General features: G+C 41.3%; 1 protein-coding gene across 1 annotated transcript; it reads right to left on the reverse strand.

The window, feature by feature from the left end:
- Positions 1–2,052: 2,052 nt before the first annotated feature.
- On the reverse strand, positions 2,053–8,782 carry LOC121529507 (keratin, type I cytoskeletal 13-like). The gene is made up of 8 exons (XM_041817422.1): positions 8,360–8,782; positions 8,118–8,200; positions 5,299–5,455; positions 3,919–4,080; positions 3,711–3,836; positions 3,253–3,327; positions 3,019–3,158; positions 2,053–2,284 (listed from the first exon to the last, which is right to left on the reverse strand). The coding sequence occupies exons 1-8, from the start codon at positions 8,741–8,743 to the stop codon at positions 2,155–2,157; spliced, it is 1,257 nt and encodes a 418-aa protein (XP_041673356.1). The 5' UTR covers positions 8,744–8,782; the 3' UTR covers positions 2,053–2,154.
- Between the last annotated feature and the right edge of the window lie 13,150 nt (positions 8,783–21,932).

Raw genomic sequence — 21,932 nt, forward strand, 5'->3', positions numbered from 1 at the left:
ATAGAAAAAAACTGCAAGAATATAAGAAGCAAAACTTAAAACAGAGGAAGTACAAACTTAACAGTTCTCCCAAAAAAAGAGAAGAAACTCATGTTTAAAGAGGACCAGCAGGTGGCAGCATTGTTATGGCATTGACAGCTGATTGTTGTTGACTCGGGATGACCAACTAATCATCAAACTTGTTTAACTTACATTTAAAGATTCTAATTAATAGTTTCTGAAACTTGTAGGAAAATATACCTAAATGAAACTACACTAAGTGATAAACTCTGACAGTAATTTGTCTGAACTCAGGCTCTTCATTGTCTCTAGAAACAACAATGCTTCTAAAACATGACATTAAAGTTCGTTTTGTTTTTACATTTTATTAACTTGTCTACTTTTTATGTAGTTTACTGAATATTACTTGAAGATGTTCTACGAATGTGTTTGTTCTTCCACTTTCACTGGCTCCCTATCAAGTCCCGCATCAACTACAAAATCCTCCTCCTCACATACAAATCTCTCCATGCCCTGGCTCCCCAGCACCTTTCTGATCTCCTCCATCCATACACACCATCCCATAAGCTTCAGACACTGGCCTGCTTTCCTTACCCAAGACCACACTCTGAACCTGTGGAGACTGAGTGTTCAGTGCTGCAGCTCCCACCCTCTGGGCCACTCTTCCTGCAGACATCCGTAGCGCTCCATCTCTGGACATTTTCAAAAAAACGTCTCAAGCACCACCTGTTCACCACAGCTTACAGTCTTCATTAAACCACCCCTTACACTCATCGTATTCCTCACATGGTTTGTCCATGTCTTATGTGTTTCTTGTAAAGCGTCCTTGGGTTTCTTGAAAGGCGCTATATAAATTCAAGATATTATTATTATTATTATTATTATTATTATTATTATTATTATGTATACATCACTAAAACAGAAATAATTCGTTTTAACAAGTAAGACAAAAATCCCTTATGTGATTGTAATTATACTGAATCAATATACTGACCAAGAGCAGCTGGGCATAATGCTCTGAGGTATTAAAAGCTAAACCCCATTCTGTCATTCCTAAATGGTAAGTGCCCCATTTCTTTACATACCCAGAAGTTAAAGCTGAAACTTCAGTCATTTTTTAAATTTCAGATCCATCATTGCAGTAAATAGAAGCAAAATGATAAAAAATTCTTCTACTGTCCCAACAGATAGATTCCAAAAAAGTCTGGGCACTGTGTGGAATATGAAAAACAGAATGCAACAATTTGCAAATCTCAGCATTTTGCAACAAATTGGGTTAAGTCAGTAAGTCAGTAACATGACTGGGTATAAAAGGAGCATTTTAGAGAGGCTTCGTCTCTCAATAGTAAAGATGGGCAGAGGTTCACCTATCTGTGAATAGCTGTGTCCAAAAACTAGAACTATGACTGCCATTAAATTCAAACTATGTCAAAATATCTCAGATTCATCATCTCATATGTTGTTGATGTTCTTTTCTGAATAAAGTATGGGTTTATATGATTTGCAAATCAGTACATTCTGTTTTTATATACATTTTATGCAGTGCCGAAACTTCATTAGAATTGTGTTTTTAGTTAGATAATTCAATTGATTTATTGATTTTCTTTTCTGAATTTGTGGTACTGTTGATTAGTTTGAAGATTTACTTTTGATACGTTTTTTCCAAGCCAATGAATTCCCCAAAATTTTGACCTGTTCCTTTTTCTCTGGTCTCCTAGAAGCACATTTAACAAATCCAAGACATGCTGTTTATCGGTAATCTCAATGGAACAGAAATTCAGAGATTCCGATTTTATTGCTAGCTGCCGTTCTGTAGTTGTTTCTTTACATTTTCAACCTTTTTTCACAACTTTTTTATTTTGAATGTTGTGAAATCTTAAACTTGTTTTCATTATATACTCTTGACTTTAACTCCACAGGATTGTGACTTTTTGCTACTCAGTAAAAAAGAAAACTAAATCTCAGGTAACTGGTGACTGCACCAACACTTTGAAATAAACAATGCCAATATAAAAAGGAAACTGTCACACACAACATTTATCTGGACTGTGTTTTATTGATTAAACATCTGGATCTCTGATCAACACCAATGGCAGATGATGATGACGAAGATGAAGATGATTATGAAGGTGAGTGGTCACCCTTCTCAGCACCTCAGCGCTGCAGGAGACCGGAGGAGGTCGAGGTTGAACTGGAGATCACCTTCCCATCAACCACCGTCTCCACCACCGTCACCGTCCGCTTGGTGGTAGAGGTGCTGGAGGTGGAGGAGGCAGTGGAGACACTGTTGACCAATCAGAGAGCAGATCAGTTAGATTGTTGGTAAAAAAAAAGATTTTAATGATTAAACTTAAAATTACTTGGAAAAGCAGTTATGAAGTGGTAATACTTAATGTAGTAACTGCAAAAAGAAAAATAAAAGACAAATTGTAGGATTAAAAGTGGCAAAAAATGGTTAAAAGGGTCAAAAACAGGCTCAAGGAGGAGCAGAAAATGGTGAAAAGCAGATAAAAAGTTGCAACAATTGTTATAGGAGGCACAAATAAGTTAAAAGGGGAAAAATAAAACAAACATGGATGGAAACCGTGATGAAAAGGGGTTAAAAAGTAGCATGAATAAATCATTAAAACATCAGAGCCAAATAATAGCTTATTAATGATTCAGCTCCAAAATGAAGTTACTGTTAGACAGAATGCTAACACCAATGCTACTGATCCATATTCATTGATATCATCACTTAATCACAACTGGGGAGGGTCTATTTTCTTGGCTTTTTAGGGGCCCAGCCACTTCCATGGGTAGGCCTGCATATCTGTATATAGTTTTCGTAAAATAAGGACAATGCGTTTTACTAACTTCCTTTCTGAATATTAAACATTCATAACTACCTCTATCTTTGTTGACCTAACAATCCTGTAATCATAAACTCCTCATGCAGAGCTGATTGCTCCCCCTCAGCCCGTCTCAGGTGTGCTCATATACACCTGAGTCGATCTCACTCCCTCCAATGAGTCTCACCTCTCTCCATCCAGCAGCCTCCTGTACTCGGCGATCTCCAGCTCCAGTCTGGTCTTGATGTCCAGCAGCATCTGGTACTCCTGTCCCTGACGCTCCAGGTCAGCCCTCAGCTGCACCAGTTGCTCCTCCAGCATCGTCACCTGTAGAAAAAGAAGAAGAAGAGGTCTCACAGGTGAACGCCAAACAAACAAAGGCCTCAAACTTTAACAACGATTCTGCTCCAGCTCTGCTCACCTGGTTCTGGTAGCTGCAGAGCTGCATGGAGTAGCGGCTCTGAGTCTCAGCCAGACTTCCCTCCAGGGACGCTTTCTGTAGAAAAACACACGTTAGACATAGGTGTTGAAAACTGTTTCCCAAAAAACTCATAAATTTAGAGTTTAAACAAATTTAATGTACTTTTTGATCATTTTATATTGAATCTATTTGATTAAATCTCTTTAATGTGTATTATTATGTTTTAAACTATTTTTCTATTTTTTATCTCTTATTTTTAATTTTTTTTGCTGTTTAAAGTTATAATTTTTGGGGATTTTTTAAGCCTTTATTTAAAGACAGCCAAAGAGAGACAGGAAATATGGGGGGTTTAGCTTTGTTTTGACTCTGCCTTCCCCCGTTGTTTGGGTAGTTTTGTTGCTTCTCAAGTGAAACATAAAAACAGGCATTGGTATTACTCATTTCTGTGTAAGACTTACCAAGCCAAGCAGGGTCTGCAGCTCACACTGCAGGTTCTGCAACGTGCGTTTCACCTCCGTTACTTCCGACCTGGATGTCTGCAGGGTGGTCGTCTGCGTGACCACTTCCTGTTTCAGGGCCTCCGACTGCACAACAAAAACATCTTTAATGAACATAAGGCCTTACAAGTAAACTTTATGTCTACAGGAAGTCACTTTTCGGTGTTACCCTGGTCTGGAACCAGTTTTCGAGCTCTCTCTGGTTCTTGGCGGCGACGGCCTCGTACTGCTCTCTGATCTCAGCCATGATCGCTGTGAGGTCGGCATTGGGACGGGCGTCCACCTCCACGTTGATCTGACCGCTCATTTGGTTCCGCATCGCCATCATCTCCTGCAGATGAATGACAATAATACAGCTGTTTCAAACAATAAGGCCCCACAATAACACTAACTAGGTGACTTATTGAAGCAGCCGATGACTCAACTCAGTTTGATTTAATTTAATTTAACAGCTGTTTCTGGTGAAAGAACTGTCTTGATCTCAATGAGAACAGTCTTTTTCTCTTTGGATCCTTTCTTTCACACTGTCAGACACACAGAATAATAATTTTAGCCTGCCAGTGACAAATAAGCACTTTTAGTGCACTTGTATTTTGCCCTTGGTGGTTGTTTTGCAGCTATTACAACCTGTTTCACTGCTGCAGACTGAAATAATCCCTCTGGACGATTCTCAAAGTGTATTCACTCCTGTTATACATATGGAGAGCTTATTTTTATAATCTTTCTTATTGTGCAGTCAATATTACTCAGAAAAATGTTTTTCATGACGCCTCTTTCTACTTCTGATTTCAACAACACCTAAAATAAAGATCAAATAGAAAAATCTTCAGAATATATTGATGAATAAGAACCATTTTTTAAAAATTGTTTTGGTTAATATACTACACCATGATGTTAGTCATTTTTGTCAGGCAAACCATAAACTTTTAAGATGTCAGCTATAAATTTTATTATCTTTCTTCTAAGAATAAATTAAAGACTGTATTGTTATTATTTTTATTTACTTTTATCAGGTAGTATGATAACCTAACCATTCAATAACCAGTGCTGTGTGTGGGTGTAATGGGCAGAAGAGCCTCAAGAGGGCGCTGTTCAGCCCTGATAAAAATCATGCGCTCCTCAAGTATGGAAGTCAGCTACTGCCACTATCAGATCAAAATTAACCCAGATAAAATTTGTCTTTACTCTGAAAAAGTATTTTTGAATCACAAAGTAAAAAGTACATTTAAACAACACACAGCAGTTTGTCAATTGTAAATGCAACTCTAACAGATACAATTGTTTTTATCGTATGACAAGGATGACAAACTGCATCAAAAAACCTTTTCAAGATGTATTTAAAAGAAAGCCATGACAAAAATTGCGATAAAGTCTTAAGTTCTGTTTTTCGCTTAAGTTCTGTTTACCTAAAAATGTCCTGTTTTTACTACCTCAAAACTCATCCTAACTTAGACTTATTAACCAAGTTAGATGTCATATTTGCCGTGTTTACCACAGCTGTCATATTATCTGTAAAGGTGTGATAAATCTTGTGTCTGTGCTTCCTCACCTCCTCATGGTTCTTCTTGAGGAAGATGAGCTCCTCCTTCAGACCCTCGATCTGCATGGTCAGGTCCCCCTTTGCCAAGTTCAGCTCATCCAGGACCCTCTTCAGCCCGGCGATGTCCGCCTCCACCGACATACGCATGGCCAACTCGTTCTCATACCTGCAGGAGAGGAAGAGGGAGAAGATGACATGAGGATGAGGGGAAGGATGGAGGGCAGGTAGAGGGAGGAAGAGGAGGAGTAGTGAGCTGAGCTAGTGATGCTCCATGGTTATATAAACATCACAAACTATGTGACGAGTCAGCCTGAGCTGCTGTCAAACTGTCACATTAAAAACAACACTACACATCATAAATCAGCTGTGAAAATACAAGTATTTACAATCCTGGATCCTGGTGCGACTACTGCTTAATCATTATGATTAGATCAGTTTGTAATAGTAGTACTAGTACTACATCTTTGCCTTTATTTTACAGGACAGCTGAAGCAAGACAATACGAAGGGAGAGAAAACAGGGGAAATATGGTTAGCAGGCTTGCTAAGTTAGTGCAAATTATCCCTTTTTAGTTAGCAAACATATATTTCTTGAACTGTGTAGAAAAGAACTTCAAAACCTGCTGAATTATGCTGGACTGGTCAAATACTCTAAATGCACCTTTACATAAAGTCTGTGCTTTTAACCTGGGACACTTTCTGTCTCTGTTGGTGGGACATATCTCACTGCTGCCATCTTCTGGCCACTGGTTTGTAATGCACTTTAGGGCGATGTGCAATAAGAAGACTCAGGAGAAGGCTAGGAGTTCAGATTTGGGCACCTTGGGCAGAATAATGTGAACAGGAAGAAACTTTAAACACAGAACATTTGGAATCTTCTTAATAATTCTTATTGGCAATTACACAATTAAATACATCATATTTGTATTGCATTTTAAAGATTTATGTGTGTTTTAGACTTTTTAAAAATTTGATTCAGTGGACTGAAGGTCTGTTATTCTCCTTGTGAAGAGTGGCAGATGACACTATGGCTCCCCCCACTGACCAGCCACTGTTACTACCGCTAAAATGAAGTACTCCACTTTTCATGAGTTAAATGTTAAAAGTGATGCAACATCAGGTCAGCTGTATATTTTTAGCCTCACAGTTATTGAAAAAATAACACTCAAGAGCTTACTCAGTGAGTTCCAGCTGCAGTGTTGAAGCCGTCTGTCATAATTACAAACTAATTTATGAAATCACATAAAGCCCTGAGGTTAGAACTGCATAATGAAACATTAAAACCTCACCCGCCGCAGCCTGTCAATCAAAGCACACCTTCAATGAAGGCCGCCTGTCATATTTCTTTATCTATCCAAACCTTGAAGTGTTATTGCGGTGTTGTGGTTACTGACTTGTGTCCAGACATAACAGTGTAAACAGCTAGCTGACTCAGATGTACTGAGACATTACTTGTCTGGACTTGGGGCTCTAATCTAGATCTGTAACTGTCATCTGTCAACTGAAAGGTTAACTAATTTTTATTCTCTGTAGCTTCGACGGCTACTTTACTTTATCCAAAAGCTACTGAATCGGTGGATTCCAGAACTTCTGTTGCAGTGTTGATGGTTCTACTTAGCATTTGCACTTGTTTCCACTTCAAAAAATACCTTATAATCTGTTATGAGCTTCCACTGGGGCATGTTTGTAACATGAACGCCCTCTGCTGGGACCCCTGCAGACTTGAGCAGAGCAGCCTGTGTACCTCTAACCTGACACACCAGATAGACTGTTTAATATGTGCTTTGCATGGGATCTATTTCACTCTCATCTAGGAAAACTCACATTAAAAGTGTACAGGAGGGGCAGGACTTTTTAGAATATTCTCAGAAGGATGAATATTCTGTCTGTTGCATTCATTACTGGCCAATCAGAGGGACAAGGTTGTAGATATGCACAGCTCCGGTAAGTAATGTGAGCTCTGCAGGCTACTTGAACAGTCGTGGTTCTTTGCTCTCCTTTAAATGAATATATGTGGATCAGTTCCAATAAAACTGTCACTATGCCAGGGCTATATCAAAGCTAAACACTACACCGGTGCAGCCATTGCTTCCAGCTTCCAGAGCAACCGAACCCTGCCTGTAGCTACAGCCTCATCCTCCTCTATTGAAGCTGATTGGTCAGGTCTGTTTTCAGACTTGATTCATTCCTTTCAGATTGGAGTGCAGCCAAATGGATTTGCCTGATGACAGAAATGGCATCTAGCAAATCCATCTGCTCTGTGCTCATTTTCAACACTAGATCAATGTGGCCTAGTGTTTTCAGCACTCAGTATCGGTGCAAGAACATCCTCAGTATGGGCTTTATTTCTTGCTGCTGTGCTCACAGCTAAAAAAAGTTAGACTTTTGGAACAGTGCCATACTCATCGAAGCCCTCACTGACCAGTTAAATAAAGAAGGGGCCGGTCTTCTTTTGCCATCAACGATAACCGAGGAGAAACTGACCTGATTAGTCTTTTAGTCACCTACAAGTCCAGGTCTAGAACTGCTGCTATGTCAGGACAGGATTCTTACAGTATTTTGATGTTTTCTTGTGATAAAGAAGGGCATTGTAGGTACATGGAGCAATTTAGGGATCTAACAGATACAACCAAGGGCAGCAAGAGTCAACTTTTGCAATCTATCAGCAATAAGCACCAGAAAGAGGCACTCTGACAGTGTGGTTAATTAACCAGAAGTTAGTTATATCATTTAGCTCTGGGAGAGACCTGTAATGCTGCGTCTATTCCCAGAAGAAATGGTGTACACAACTGGTACACTTCTACTCCTACATGGAGTGTGAAGACTCACTTGGTCCTGAAGTCTTCTGCAGCCAGGCGGGCGTTGTCAATGCTCAGGTGGACCGATCCATTCAGCCTGATGGCTGCCTGAATCTGGAGAAGAACAGTCGTTAGTTGAGTTGCTGACTTCTATCTTCGTGACTCAGCTCCCTCCCTCCTGAAAATCTGAACTCATTCACTCATGAAAACTCGTGCTCTACCCTGAGTTCTATCCCTGCACCTGTCACCTGTAAGGGTGACGATAAGTGTTACCTTGTCAGTGAGGTCTGCGATGGTGACAAAGAAGGCGCTGTAGTCTCTGGTGGCAGGGCCGACCTTGCTCTCCACAAACTGCCTGATCTTCAGCTCCAGCTCGGCATTGGCCTTCTCCAGTGCAGCCACCTTGGCCAGGTAAGAGGCCAGACGGTCGTTCAGGTTCTGCATGGTGAACTTCTCATTGCCGATGATGCTGTCGTCTGCACCCGCCATGCTGAAGGAGGATGAGAAGCTGCTGCCGCCTCCTGCAGTGGAGATGCGGATCCCTGAATCTCCTGCTCCTCCATACACACTGTGAGATTTCCTTGACATCCCCATGAGTCCCCCACCACCCATGGAGGACCTCATAGAGAAGGCAGAGGTGCGAGAGTAGTTGGTCATAGTGGACAGTGATGTTCTGCTGTGGCTGGAGGGAACAGAGAGAGAAGAGGTGAGTGAGGAGCAACAAGCATCTCACCTCCTATTTAAACCTCCTGCAGCCAAGGAGACGTCAATCAATCAGCAGGCACCATGACAGGAGGTATGTACAAGGGACGCCCGCACAAGGTGTGTCAGGGGATGGTCAGGAAAAAATGTAACCTTCAAACCTGCTTACCTGCGTGACAATAATTTGTTCTGTTTATTGATGCCAGAGAGTAAATTCACCAAAACCTGCAGGCTCTGTGCAACCTTTAGATCATAATCAACATGCAGAGACGTGTAAGCAAAGCTGTCAAAGATGCAAGGACAGCCAATCAAAAGTAAATGAATAAAAGTCTTTGAAAAGGTTCAGCATACTCTGTAAATGTCAACAAGCATCTGTGTTATGGGTGTGGGCGTGTTGCTGTTGCAGGCAGTGCAAAGAGCAACATTTATTATCACATATCCTTTGCAAATGCATTCAAGGCCACCAATATGAAAGGAAAAAGGGGGAAAATAAATTTACATCAAAGATCTCATGAACCCATTTTTCATTCACAAAAGAACATATCAGATGTTGAACCTGAGATATTTTTTCATTACATTAAAAAAATAATAGCTCATTTTGAAATTGATGGCTGCAACACATCAGGCTGGAAAAGTAAATGGTACTATTGAAAAACAGCTGCAGGATCATTTTGCAACTAATTGGGTTAATTGGCAACAGGTCAGTAGCATGACTGGGTATAAAAGGAGCATTTTAGACCACCAGAGGTCACCAATATGGTAACTGTCTAAAATTGTTGAACAGTCCATAATATCTTCAGAGAGTCTGGAGAAATCTCTGCACTACAGACGAGGCCAAAGGTCAGTGTTGGCTGCTTGTGATCTTTGGGCCCTCAGGTGGCACTGCATTTTAAACAGGCCTGATTCTGGACTGAAAATCACTGCATGAGCTCAGGTACACTTCCACAAAGTTGCTGTCTGTCAGAATATGTTCAACTAAAGTTAAAGCTGTATCACGCAAGGAAGAAGCCGGAAAGGCTGCTGTTTTCTCTGTGTCAAATCTTATTTAAAATGGACTGAGGCAAGATGAAAAACTGTTCTGTGGTCAGATGAATCCAAATTTGAAACTGTTTTTGGGAACCATGGATGCTGTGCCCATTAAAGCGGAGAGGGACCATCCAGTTCAAAAGCCTGCGATGCTGATGGTATGGGGTTGCATTAGTGCCTCTGGTGTGGGCATCGTACACATCTGAAAAGACACTATCAATGCTGAAAGTATGTAGAGGTTGCATGGGTTGGATGTCTGTCCAGGTTGCTAGCACTAGCAGAGCTAACGCTAGCTTGTCCACCGGTTAAGAAATACTTTTGCTATTTGAGTTGTTGCCATTAACTCCTTGGTTTAAGCAGCTGATAGCTCAGGGTATATCTCTGTATATGTAAAGTTTCCTATATTTCTGATGTTTCTGTCCTCTGTTAGTGCCCAGATTTCTTTTTTTTGTAGCAACTAAAGTTGAGTTTGGACCAAATATTCAAGAAAATTTCAGATTCGTAACTTCTACTGCTACTTTAAGTCTGAATGCATAGCTGTATCTACAAACATAAGTGAAAGACTAAGTGAAAAAAATGTATCAGCAACATTCAGAAGCATCGTTCAGCTCCATGGATCTGAACAGTCTGAGATCGTAGTGGAATAAGTCCACCAAAAAGGAGACGTTTAAACACACCCGCTCCTTATCTCTGCAGACCTAGAACAGCAACACACCACAAAACAAGCATAAAACCACACAACACCAGCACAGCTCAGAATTTTCCCCACTGTGTCTTATGCAGTTTAGTGCAATCAGTTCATCAACAAAGATCCACTAACAGCAATCCCCAATCCCCAATCCCCCCCCCAAATCAGTATTTACTGTCTCAGCAGTTACTCTCTGAGTGCAATTTTCTGCCAGAGTGACATCTCCTGTCTTCTCACACATGCTCTGTACAAGCCAGTCAACCAGCGTTGTCTTGAAAACTGAAGGAGAGCCCACCCCTATAAGGACGGGGCAGGATGAGAAGAGAAGGATGAGCAATTATCTTGTCTTATCTGCGCCATAGTTAAGACATGTGACTCCTTTTGGGGTGATGAGAGAAGATGCTGTTCGCCACAAAATGGACTGACCTGAAGCAAGAAGTGTACTGTGATCTGACAATTCCAGAAATCAATAGCCATCAAGTTATAGAGGAAGAGGATAATCTGGACTGTTATCAATGGAAAGTTCAAAAGCCACATCTGTGATTGTGTGGGGGTGTATTCGTGCCCATGACATGGGTAACTTGCACATCTGCAAAGACATTTTTAATGCTTAGACTAGTGTTACTTAACCACAGAGACAAGTTGTTGAAAAATACATCTGCAAGAGCCACAATCTAAGTGGTGAAAAGCGGCAATTAAAATAAGTAAAAGGTGGCAAAAATGGTAAAAAAAAGCGGTGAACACTGGGAGAAAAGTGGAAAAAATGGGTGGAAAGTGACCAAATAATGGGTTTAAAGTGGCAAAAAATGGGTGAAAAGTGACTAAACTGAGCAAAAATCAGAAAAAGGTGGGAAAAATGGGCAAAAAGTGGCATTTAATTCCAGAATGCAGCTTAATTGGGTGAGAAGAGGCAAAAAAGTGCAAAAAGCAGGATAAAAGAGTCAAAAAGGGGAGAAAGGTGACAAAAAGAAGTTGCAAAAATGGGCTTAAATCGGCAAACACTTCGAGAAAAGTGGCAAAAATGGGTGAAAAGTGGCAAAAAAAATGAGTTACAGTTGGCAAAAATGGTCCAAAAGTGTCAAAAATGTTGCAAAAAATTAGTGAAAAGTGACTAAAATGGGCAAAACTCAGAAAAAAAGACGGGGAAAATGGGCAAAAAGCATGAGCTGCAAAATGGAAAATTATTAGCATTTAATTGCAAAAGGCGGCTTAAATGGGTGAAAAGTGGCAAAAAAAGGTGAAAAAAGAGCAAAAATTGCTGGATTAAAGTGTCAAAAAAGGGGCTTAAAGCAGTAAAAATTGAATTAAAGTAGCAAAACATTGCAAATAAAGGCAATGGAAATATGCAGACAAGAATAGAGTTTGACAATTAAGTTTGGCAAAGCCTACTGTCTAAGTGTGGGAAACAAACTGATTAATGTTACCTGCAATGGATAATTTCTGAGATCAAATTTTCCTTTTTAAGGTTTTCTGGGGGATTAATGTTTCAAATGAAGACATGAAAGAGCCACAGATCATCACAAATGAGCCACATGTGTCTCCAGAGCCACACGTTGAGTATCACTGGCTACATGCTTATTTGACAATGCCAAGATGTATTCTGCACGAGTTACAAAAGCATGGTTTCAAGGCAAAGAGTGCCGGCACTAGACTGGCCTGTATGCTCTCCAATCAATCAATGAATCTTTATTTTTTTTGTCAGTTTTCATACAACACAATGTCACACAAAGTGCTTTACACACAAATTACAAAAAGAAAAATACATGACTCCACCATACCCCGTCCTTGTCCCCTCTTCCCCACCCCGTAATCCAAACACAATATTGGCAAGTTTGGCAACAGTACAAGCTCAAATCCATTTACCAAGTCCATTTTATGAGTATCTCCCATTGAAATTGCATGGCACATTACATAGCGCAAAATACAACAATGGAATCCCTGCATCATTGAGTGGATTAAAGATGTACATGAAGCAAAAATGGGAAAGAATTCCCCTCTCAGTACACTTAGTGTCTTCAGTCCCCCGACACTTGGAGGGTGTTGTTCGACACATGCTCCTGTCCCAACCTTTTTGGAACATGTTGCAGGCATCAAATTCAGAATGCATGTGTATTTAAAAAAGGTTTATTAGTTTGAGCATGAAGTATCTTCTCACTGCGTTGAAGTCAAATGAAAATAGGTTTAAGAGATTTTGCAACTGTATTCCTTTTAAAGCAAATTTTACACAGCGTCCCAACTTTTTGGTGTTTGTACTTCTGTTATTGCAACTACTCTGTTATTATCTGATGTTGACAGATGTCTCTGATGTTGTTATTCATTAAGGGTGAATGCTTCATGTTTTCAACCAAAGAAATAGCCTTAAAAAACACTAAAGTAGTAACAGATTTAACCTTTAGTAGTCATCCAGTGTGGGAGTTTTTCCTCAGGCACAACAGGTAGTGTTTGGTGAGAATTAAGTATTCAAAGCTTGATGTGACATTTGGGTTTTGTGGCTTTTTTGTCTGTTGGAAGATGAACTGTGCTTCTAATGACACTTCCTGATGAATGAAAAGTTAAACACATCTGCCAGAGGCCACGGCAGTCAACAAGCTCTTACAGGTTTTTTTTAAATGTTTGAAAGTACAGCCTGATGAGCTTTCTGGTGTGAGAGGTAGCATTATCCTTCTTTTTCATTGAAAATGAGCCTGTAAAAGCTCATAGCATGCCGTTAAATAGCCAAAGGGAGTTCACGTTCAGCAAGAAGTAAAACTCTCTGAAAGGGGAAGAGTGTCGCCAACTTTCAGTCTGGGCATTGCCTCTAAGATTGCTCTATATTCAGGTTTTTCATTGACACAAACTAAGACAAGTGAAGGCATGTAGGGCATTCCCAGACCCTGTATACTGTCTATCAAAACCATATATTCTCAGAAAGCAGTTCTGTTTTAATGTTAAATAACAGCAGGCCTACAGAGTCTCAAAAAGTTGCAACAGTGGCATCACCTTTTCTCTGTAAGCTTCAGGGGTCTGAAGACACTTAATGCTGAACTGTAAAAAGTGGAATGCTTTCCCTACATCTTCTGTGATGTGGGCTTCATCTTAAGTTGCTCAACAGAGTCTCCATTGTCATATTTCACGCTGTGTCTAAGTAAGTAAAGTTGGTCATATAACAACCAGGAGGTCAAGGGATTGATCCCCAGATCCAACAGTCACATTTCAATATGCCTATAGGGCAAGTTTTTAAATACCAATTTGCTCCGACTGTTGCATCAGCTGGGACTTTTCCATTTCACATTGAGCAGCTTGGCTATACTCGGCACAGCAAGGCTTTTCCACCACAACCAAGCTATCCATTTGTAGGCGGGTCTAGAGCTGATGACAGCACATTGAGTCAACGATGTTAAATAGCTGCGCTTCAGTATACATTACTTTGTTTCACCAGAAGAAGAAGAACCATCTGGTTTTGCTGTCCACACACATCATGCCTGTCCATGCTGTTGTTCCAAGGTATTTCAAAGATTGGTGCCCTGAATGAGGACAATGGAGGCGGGGCTTGGGCCCAGCTCCAGAGCAGGACCATTCTTGGCTTAGTGTAGCCTGGTGTGGTCAAACTGGTGATGGAAAAGTAAATAAGCATAGGTCCGTTTGGTACAGCTAGACTAGTGGTAGCCATTTCTTCCAGCTTGCAGTACAGCCAAACCCATATTGCAGCTACCACCTCAATCTCTTCAAATGATGCCGATTGGCCCGATCCGTTCTCAGACTGGGAACAATGGGCTTTGCAAAACGGCTTTGACTGATGACAGACATGGAATCTCACCAATCCATTGGCTTTGCAAGGTTACCAATCCTTGTCAAAGCTGGAGAAATTCTCAATTTTCAAAATTTCAAGAGGATATATCTTGTTTCTGCAGCTTTCATGATGGAGCCAACGTGACTCAAACTGTTGATCATTGCTGCAGAAATGCTCAGTGCTGCATGAAAGACTGCTACATAATGAAAGCAGGAACTGGAAGCTGCCATTCTGTTGCTGTATCTCCTTTGCATTTTGTGCTACTTACTTCCTATGAACCAGCATTTCTCTCTGCCATCAGTTGAGAGTTAAATTGTCCAGCCTCACTTCTGTAGTGTGGAACACCAACGTCCCCATGCCCTGTAATGTTGTGGCACCACCTGGCATTTCCGGGTTGAGTAGAGACAGAGGCATTGCCCGATGCAGCCCACCTATATGGATAACTTCATGTTTTGTGCTTAGTAGTCTTTGGGCTTTTCCAATATGACCTTTGGCCGTGCAAATCCAAACCAAGCGCTGCTGCTTTACTTTTACATCCCCAGTTTGGTGGTGCCATGCTAGGCTGACCCAGAATGATCCTGCTCTGGAACAGGGCCAAAACACGCCCATCCTACCTCAAATTATGATGTCACAGCAATTTATCATTTGGGGATGCCTCGCAGACGTCTTTAAGTATTAACCCCTGGACCAAACTTTGAAATACCTGCTGGATTACCATAACCTGACACGGCAGATGGATTTGTTTCACACATCCATCTGGAAAAACTTTAATACTAGAAAAAAAACTTGGGAGTGTGATTGGATGAACGTTCTGTCTGTCACATCACAGGCCAACCAGAGCAACAAAAACATGTGACATTGTCGCCGCTACCGAGGTGCATGTGCACAGCTACTGAGGAATAACTTGAACCATGGTGACTATAGACATGTAAGTACACGACTTTTGCCGTTTTTTAAAAAAGAAAACAACTCACTGCTGTTCTTTGTTCTCCTTTTAACAAAGAAATGTCATCAAGTTCTGATAAAACTGGAGCTTTAGCAGCATCCATGCTAATGTCTTTCGCCATAATTAAACCGGCCTCTCGTTGCTGCTTGCTTACATCACAACTCCGCCGCGCCCTAAAGTACTGCCCCTCATCGCTGATTGGTCCTGTCACTTTCTAACCAGGCCCAAAAGGTTCAGATGGGAGCTTTGCAAGATGGATTTGCCAGTGACAAACATGGAAACTGGCATATCCTTCTGCTTTGAATGGCCAATTCTTGGACAGCTGAAGACACAAAACAATGCTTCTTAAGTGCACCTATTTTATGTCATCAATTTGTCAGCTCTAGACCCACCGTCAAATAGGCCACCCTGTGCTGCCATGCCAAGTCAAACCAAGTACAGTCAAGTCACTCAGTGTAATGGAAAAGCCCAAACTGTGCATCAAAAACTCTCTCCATTCGGTGTATTTACTGTACAGTGCAGTGACGTTTTGGTTTCATGGATGAATTTTGCATAATGATGTAGAAAAGATGCTAAAGTGGCTTTCCTGGTTAGTGCCTTCACAATCTCAAAATGCTTTGCAAATAACACGCTGCACGAGCCAGGAAGGCCACTTTGAACCACTTTTCCCCCTCATTATTTAAAATTCATCCATGAAACCACATTGGTGGTTCACTGTTTACATTGCACCTTATGTGCTGTAGTTTCTGTCACATAGGGCCCTCAGTCCAAAACAAAAGAAGCAAGCTGCAGCACATCTCTACTCATCATCTTTTGTAGTTGTTTTGATAACAAGTCACCCGTGGTGGAATTTACTTACTGTGCATTCAAAGCATTTAATCATTTACCTTTTCCTTTCAGTTTAATGATAAAGTTGGTCTTTTTACCCAGGTATCACTGAAGGGTTGCCTGTTGCATCTGAATGTTTCATAAGAAAAGTTTTTCCTCCCTTGAAAGCTTCATGTCGGATTATCTCCTGAATGACTCATTTACTTTAGTCCCTGTATGTTCTTTGCACCTTGGACCCAAGTTTGCAGTCTGTATTTCTTTGTTGGTTTTATTTCTATTTGCACAGTTTATCTTTCAAACCTTCTCCTGCACACCTTTTCATTACCCTTCCCTGTGAGCCTGTTTATGACCTCCTCTCCCCATTCCAGCCTTTGTCAACCTTCACACCCATCTCACAGCATCCTGTCTTTCATCACCCTGGCCGAACAGAGGCGATCACACCCCGATCAGCACTGCAAACAATCCACACTTGCAGGAAAATCAATTAAATAAATGCAACTGTCTGTAATGCTTGGCTCAATCTGGATTTTTGTTTGCCTACAGACCTGTTTGTACGCCCTGAAAATGAACTCTTACACTGTGTGTTTTCCTGCTGGTGTGATGCATTTCTCTACCCATAGGCTCAATGCCAGGGTTCCTGCAAGGAGGAAAACCATCGCTCAACAGATGTGCCACCCAGAAATCCAACCATGCAGGCCCAGCCAGTCTTTTTGCAAACCTTAGCAGAGATGAAACTCGTTAAACATTTCTTTATTAGGCTCTCTATAAGCTGCAGGTGTACAGAAAGTACGCTGAAACCTACACTTAAGTTTCACAAGAGATTACATCTACTTTGTGGAACTCTACCTGATGGAATTGAAACAGGTTTTTTAAGTATAAAAGCTAAACTGGTTTGTCTTAGTTGCTGACTCATTTACAGTCAAGCACAGCTCTGTTCATTGCGTTGCACAAATGAAGGAACATAGAAATTTGAACTCCATGATTCCTGACACCTAAAAAGAGCAGGTCTTACCTTAACTCCTACAATCCAGTCCCAAAAAGTTGGTGCACAGTGTAGAATGTGAACTATAGCACAATATTTGCAAATATTTCTCCACCATGCATTTAATGCATACAGCACAAAGACAAGATATGCAATGTTGAACTGATATTTTTCTGATGTGTACTCATATTCTAAATTTGATGCTCATAACATATTCCAAAAAAGAAAAAAAAAATTATATATATATATATAAACCATCTGGAACATTTCACAGAAGCGTAGGTTAATTGATAGGGAATAGTACTATGGTAATGTAAAAAAAAAACAGTTCCTAGAATTTCAGAGAGATTTCACCATCCACAGTCCATAATAACATCAAAAGATTCAGGGACTCTGTAGAAATCTCTGCAGGTAAGGGGGAAGGCCAGAAACCAACAGTGAAACCTTTAACCCATAAAGCAGCACTGCATTGGAAACCAGCAACATTTTGTGATGGATATTACAACACTGGCTTAGAAACCCTTTGTAAAACCATTGTCGGTTAACTTGAAGTAGAAAAGGGGGTCGTGGACTGGCAAGTCCACTCTGCTGACCGTTTTAAAAAATAAGGGCCATCCAGTCCTCTTGGTCAAAGAGGAAAAGACCATCCAGACTGTTATCAACACAAAGTTCAAAAGCCAGCAACCTTGCAAAGCAGTCAGACTCCATCCCTGTCATCAGGCAAATCCATTTTTAAAAAGCTTCAATCCACCACGTTTGTGCCGAACTAATCACTGTTTGAACCGTTTGCAATGGCTCCCTCCTGAACGTGACCAAGTTCTGCATGAAAGAAAGAATAAAACCAATGCTAAACGCTGTTAATGATGGGAAAAATGTTTTCGCTTTACTCTGCTCTTCGGCACGAGCTTGTGATAGTTACGGGGGAAAAGGTTAGTTGTTATGTGAGTGGTGGTGTATGATGGCTGCCACTGGCGTGATTAGCTCGGACTTAGGCACAGCGGCAGGTTTGTCAGAACTGGAGAACATTTCTTAACCAAAACAAGAGCAGAGATAACCTTGTAAAGCAGATGAATTCTCACGTTTCTGTGTTTCTCTCTGGCGAATCCCTCTTCTCAAAGCTCCCGTCTGAACAATTTGGGCTAGGTTAGAAAGTTACAGGACCAATCAGCGATGAGGGGCAGTACTTTCAGGCGCGGCAGAGTCGTGATGTAAGCAAGGAGAGACTGGTGCAATTATGGCGGAAGACATTAGCGCTGATGCTGCTAAAACATCTGTTTTATCAGAACTTGATAAAATTTTTTGTTAAAAGCAGAACAAAGAACAGCAGTGAGTTGTTTTCTCTTTAAAAACGTCAAAAGTCATGTACTGACCTATAGTAGGGGTTTTGTTGTTCTGATTGGCCTGTAAAGATGTGACAGACAGAACGTTCATCCAGTCACCCTCTGAGGTTTTTTTCAAAGGCTCTGCCCTTTCCTAAACGCTGTCTATGAGTGGTTTACCAGATGTACGTGTGAAGCAAATTCATCTGGCATATCGGATTAGGGCAGAGTGCCACACTGAATGCTTTTCTTGACAGAAAAGATGTTTTCGCTCTTCTCCCGGGCTGCTTCTGCCTGGGTTTGCAATCGTTTACTAGTGTGGTTTGCCAGTGTATTCAGTGACTGCTGCCGTGGTAGCTACTAGCTCAGACGTAGCTGTAGCAAAGCGTCAGTTTAATCGGAGCTGGATGGTATTTCATTTTAAAAACAAGAGCAAAGAGCCACACTGAGATCTTGTTTTGGCAGAGAGGATGTTTGGCATTAGCTCTGGCATTAACAATCTACAATAGTGAGAGCCTGCCTGTCAGCTAAAGAGTAGCACATGCACAACGTTATAAATGTGACAAAACATTCCTCCAATCACTTTCTAAGAACTCTGTTTTAAGTACTGCCCTACCTGAATGCTTTCTATGGGACCCTACCCAGATGAATGTGAAATATATACATGCAATGGAGATATGAAACAGTCTATCTCGTATGTCAGGTTGAAGTTCCGGTTTCAGTTGTCTTATTTTTCACTTCCTACTGTCCCATAGATTTTCAGTGGCAGCGGTGAGACAGGTCTGGACTGCAGACAGGACACTCTAGTACCCACATTCTTTCACTGTGAAGCCAGGCTGTTGTAACTTGGGCCGAATGTGGCTTGACATTGTCTTGCTGAAATAAGCAGGGAGGTTCCTGATGAAGACGTCTGGATGGAAGCATATGAAAACCTGTCAGTATTAATGTTGCTATCACAGATGTGCAAGTGACCAATGCCATGAGCACTAATACACCCCCACACTGTCTCAGATTGCAAGCTTTTGAACTTTATGATGAGAACAACCCAATAACCCTCCCATGGATGGCCTTGTCTTCAGGTAACCATCCTCTAACTATTAACTTGTCATCACTATTAAATCTTGCACAAGCAACATTTAAAAAAAACTGCATGAGAGTTTCAGCATAAGTGTTTTGCATATTTTTATTCTATGTTCACTCGCATTATCTTACATTGAATCTGTAGCGGTATGACCGCAGGTTTACGGTTCACAGCACTTAAGGAGCAGCTTCTCAGGGTTATTTCTGAACAGAGCTGGCACTATGATAACTGTCAACAGATTTATTGCTTTTCACTCATTGACACAAAGCTTCAGCCTGGAAACTAGTTTCAGAACCTCGGGCTGTTGGATCCTCTCCAACGTCAACGCCCACACATGTCAGAGGAGTAACAAAGAGAGCACATTGTATTGAATAATGTGAGGGAAATGAGAAATTATGTTTGATATAAAGGCGCCTTCAATAATGTCACAGAGTTACAATACATCTACACTGTGATGCAGATTTGTGAAAAGTTTAATGTCGCTACCACCAGGTCTGTCTACAAAATGCAGGAAACTTTTAAGAAACACTTTTCTAAATGGAGCTTGTTTTGACAGTTTCTGATGCAACATTCACAGTGTCCCGGGACCACCCCTGCAGGAGCCCTTCCCTCATCCCTGGTGCCTTCATTAAGGCTGGACTCACTTGAAATCTCAGAGTGGTGGCATTTTATGACATTCTTCTGATGTGCAATTTTCCAAGTTAAGTTAATCTCATTTTCTCCCTCACTCTCTACTGTTCATTTAAACTGTTCCTCTGAGCGTCCCCACACGCCTGGAGCACCTCTGTTTGAGACTGGATTTACAACATTTGTCTATTTGCAGTTCTCTAAAATTGTTTGACTTCATATTCTTCAAGGGGCTGCAGCTGCTTTGTTTTTTTGTTTTTTTTTTGCAGCACATTTCTTCCATTTCCATTACATTACAGCTATTGCAGTTGTTTTTTACCTTTGCATGTGCCATTCAGTTAGCATTGTTTCTGAAAAATAGCATATACACTATATTGCCAAAAGTATTCACTCACCAATCCAAATAATTGAAATCAAGTGTTCCAATCACTTCCATGGCCACAGGTGTATAAAATCAAGCACCTAGGCATGCAGACTGTTTCTACAAACATTTGTGAAAGAATGGGTCACTCTCAGTGAATTCCAGCGTGGTACTGTGATAGGATGCCACCTGTGCAACAAATCCGGTGGTGAAATTTCCTTGCTCCTAAATATTCCACAGTCAACTGTCAGTGGTATTATAACAAAGTGGAAGTGATTGGGAATGACAGCAACTCAGCCACGAAGCGGTAGGCCACGTAAAATGATGGAGTGTGGTCAGCGGATGCTGAGGCGCATACTGCGCAGAGGTTGCCAACTTTCTGCAGAGTCAATGGCTACAGACCTCCAAACTTCATGTGGCCTTCAAATTAGCTCAAGAACAGTGCGTGGAATTGCTTCATGGAATTGCTTTCCATGGCTGAGCTGCTGTACCCAAGCCATGCATCATCAAGTGCAATGCAAAGTGTCAGATGCAGTGGTGTAAAGCATGCCGCTACTGGACTCTAGAGCAGTGGAGACGCATTCTCTGGAGTGATGGATTGTGCTTCTCCATCTGGCAATTTCATCTGCCAGGAGAATGGTACTTGTCTGACAGCATTGTGCCAAGTGTAAAATTTGGTGGAGGGGGGATTATGGTGTGGGGTTGTTTTTCAGGAGCTGGGCTTGACCCCTTAGTTCCAGTGAAAGGAACTCTGAATGCTTCAGCATACCAAGAGATTTTGGACAATTCCATGCTCCCAACTTTGTGGGAACTGTTTGGGGATGGCCCCTTCCTGTTCCATCATGACTGTGCACCAGTGCACAAAGCAAGGTCCATAAAGACATGGATGAGAGAGTTTGGTGTGGATGGACTTGACTGGCCTGCACAGAGTCCTGAGCTTAACTCGATCGAACACCTTTGGGATGAATTATAGCGGAGACTGAGAGCCAGGCCTTCTCGTCCAACATCAGTGTGTGCCCTCACAAATGCGCTTCTGGAAGAAAGGTCAAAAAATCCCATAAACACAATCCTAAACCTTGTGGAAAGCCTTCCCAGAAGAATTGAAGCTGTTATAGCTGCAAAGGGTGGAACAACATCATATTAAACCCTATGGATTAAGAATGGGATGCCACTTAAATTCCATATGTGAGTCAAGGCAGGTGAGCGAATACTTTTGGCAATATAGTGTATAAAAATATATTTTAAATCAATGGTTCCTTTTTTCCTTAGGCCATCCCCCACTCATATCTACATCTGGCAGCAGCCATTGGATACAGTGGCTAACCCCACCCATAACACTCATAAACCCACGCCGAAGCAAGCCGAGAGAAGACAAAATGTGGTCCTGTTCCAGTAAAACTGACGCTTTGCTGAAGCTACATCCGAGCTACTCACCGCACTGAAGGCAGCCATTAGTGATGGCTTTGAGTATAACAAAACCCCACCCATAGTGCAGCTCTGTACAGCTCTGAAAGTAT

This window comes from Cheilinus undulatus, linkage group 21 (assembly GCF_018320785.1).
Source record: "Cheilinus undulatus linkage group 21, ASM1832078v1, whole genome shotgun sequence".
Classification (NCBI taxonomy): domain Eukaryota; kingdom Metazoa; phylum Chordata; class Actinopteri; order Labriformes; family Labridae; genus Cheilinus; species Cheilinus undulatus.

What these genes read in the sequence shown, in the direction of transcription:
- LOC121529507 (XM_041817422.1), bottom strand. Translation starts at nt 8,743, where the DNA reads ATGACCAACTACTCTCGCACCTCTGCCTTCTCTATGAGGTCCTCCATG. An exon ending in TGCAGACCCTGCTTGGCTTG is followed by an intron (nt 3,328 to 3,710) that starts GTAAGTCTTACA and finishes GTTTTTCTACAG; the next exon opens with AAAGCGTCCCTGGAGGGAAG. An exon ending in TCTGCAGCTACCAGAACCAG is followed by an intron (nt 3,159 to 3,252) that starts GTGAGCAGAGCT and finishes CTTTTTCTACAG; the next exon opens with GTGACGATGCTGGAGGAGCA.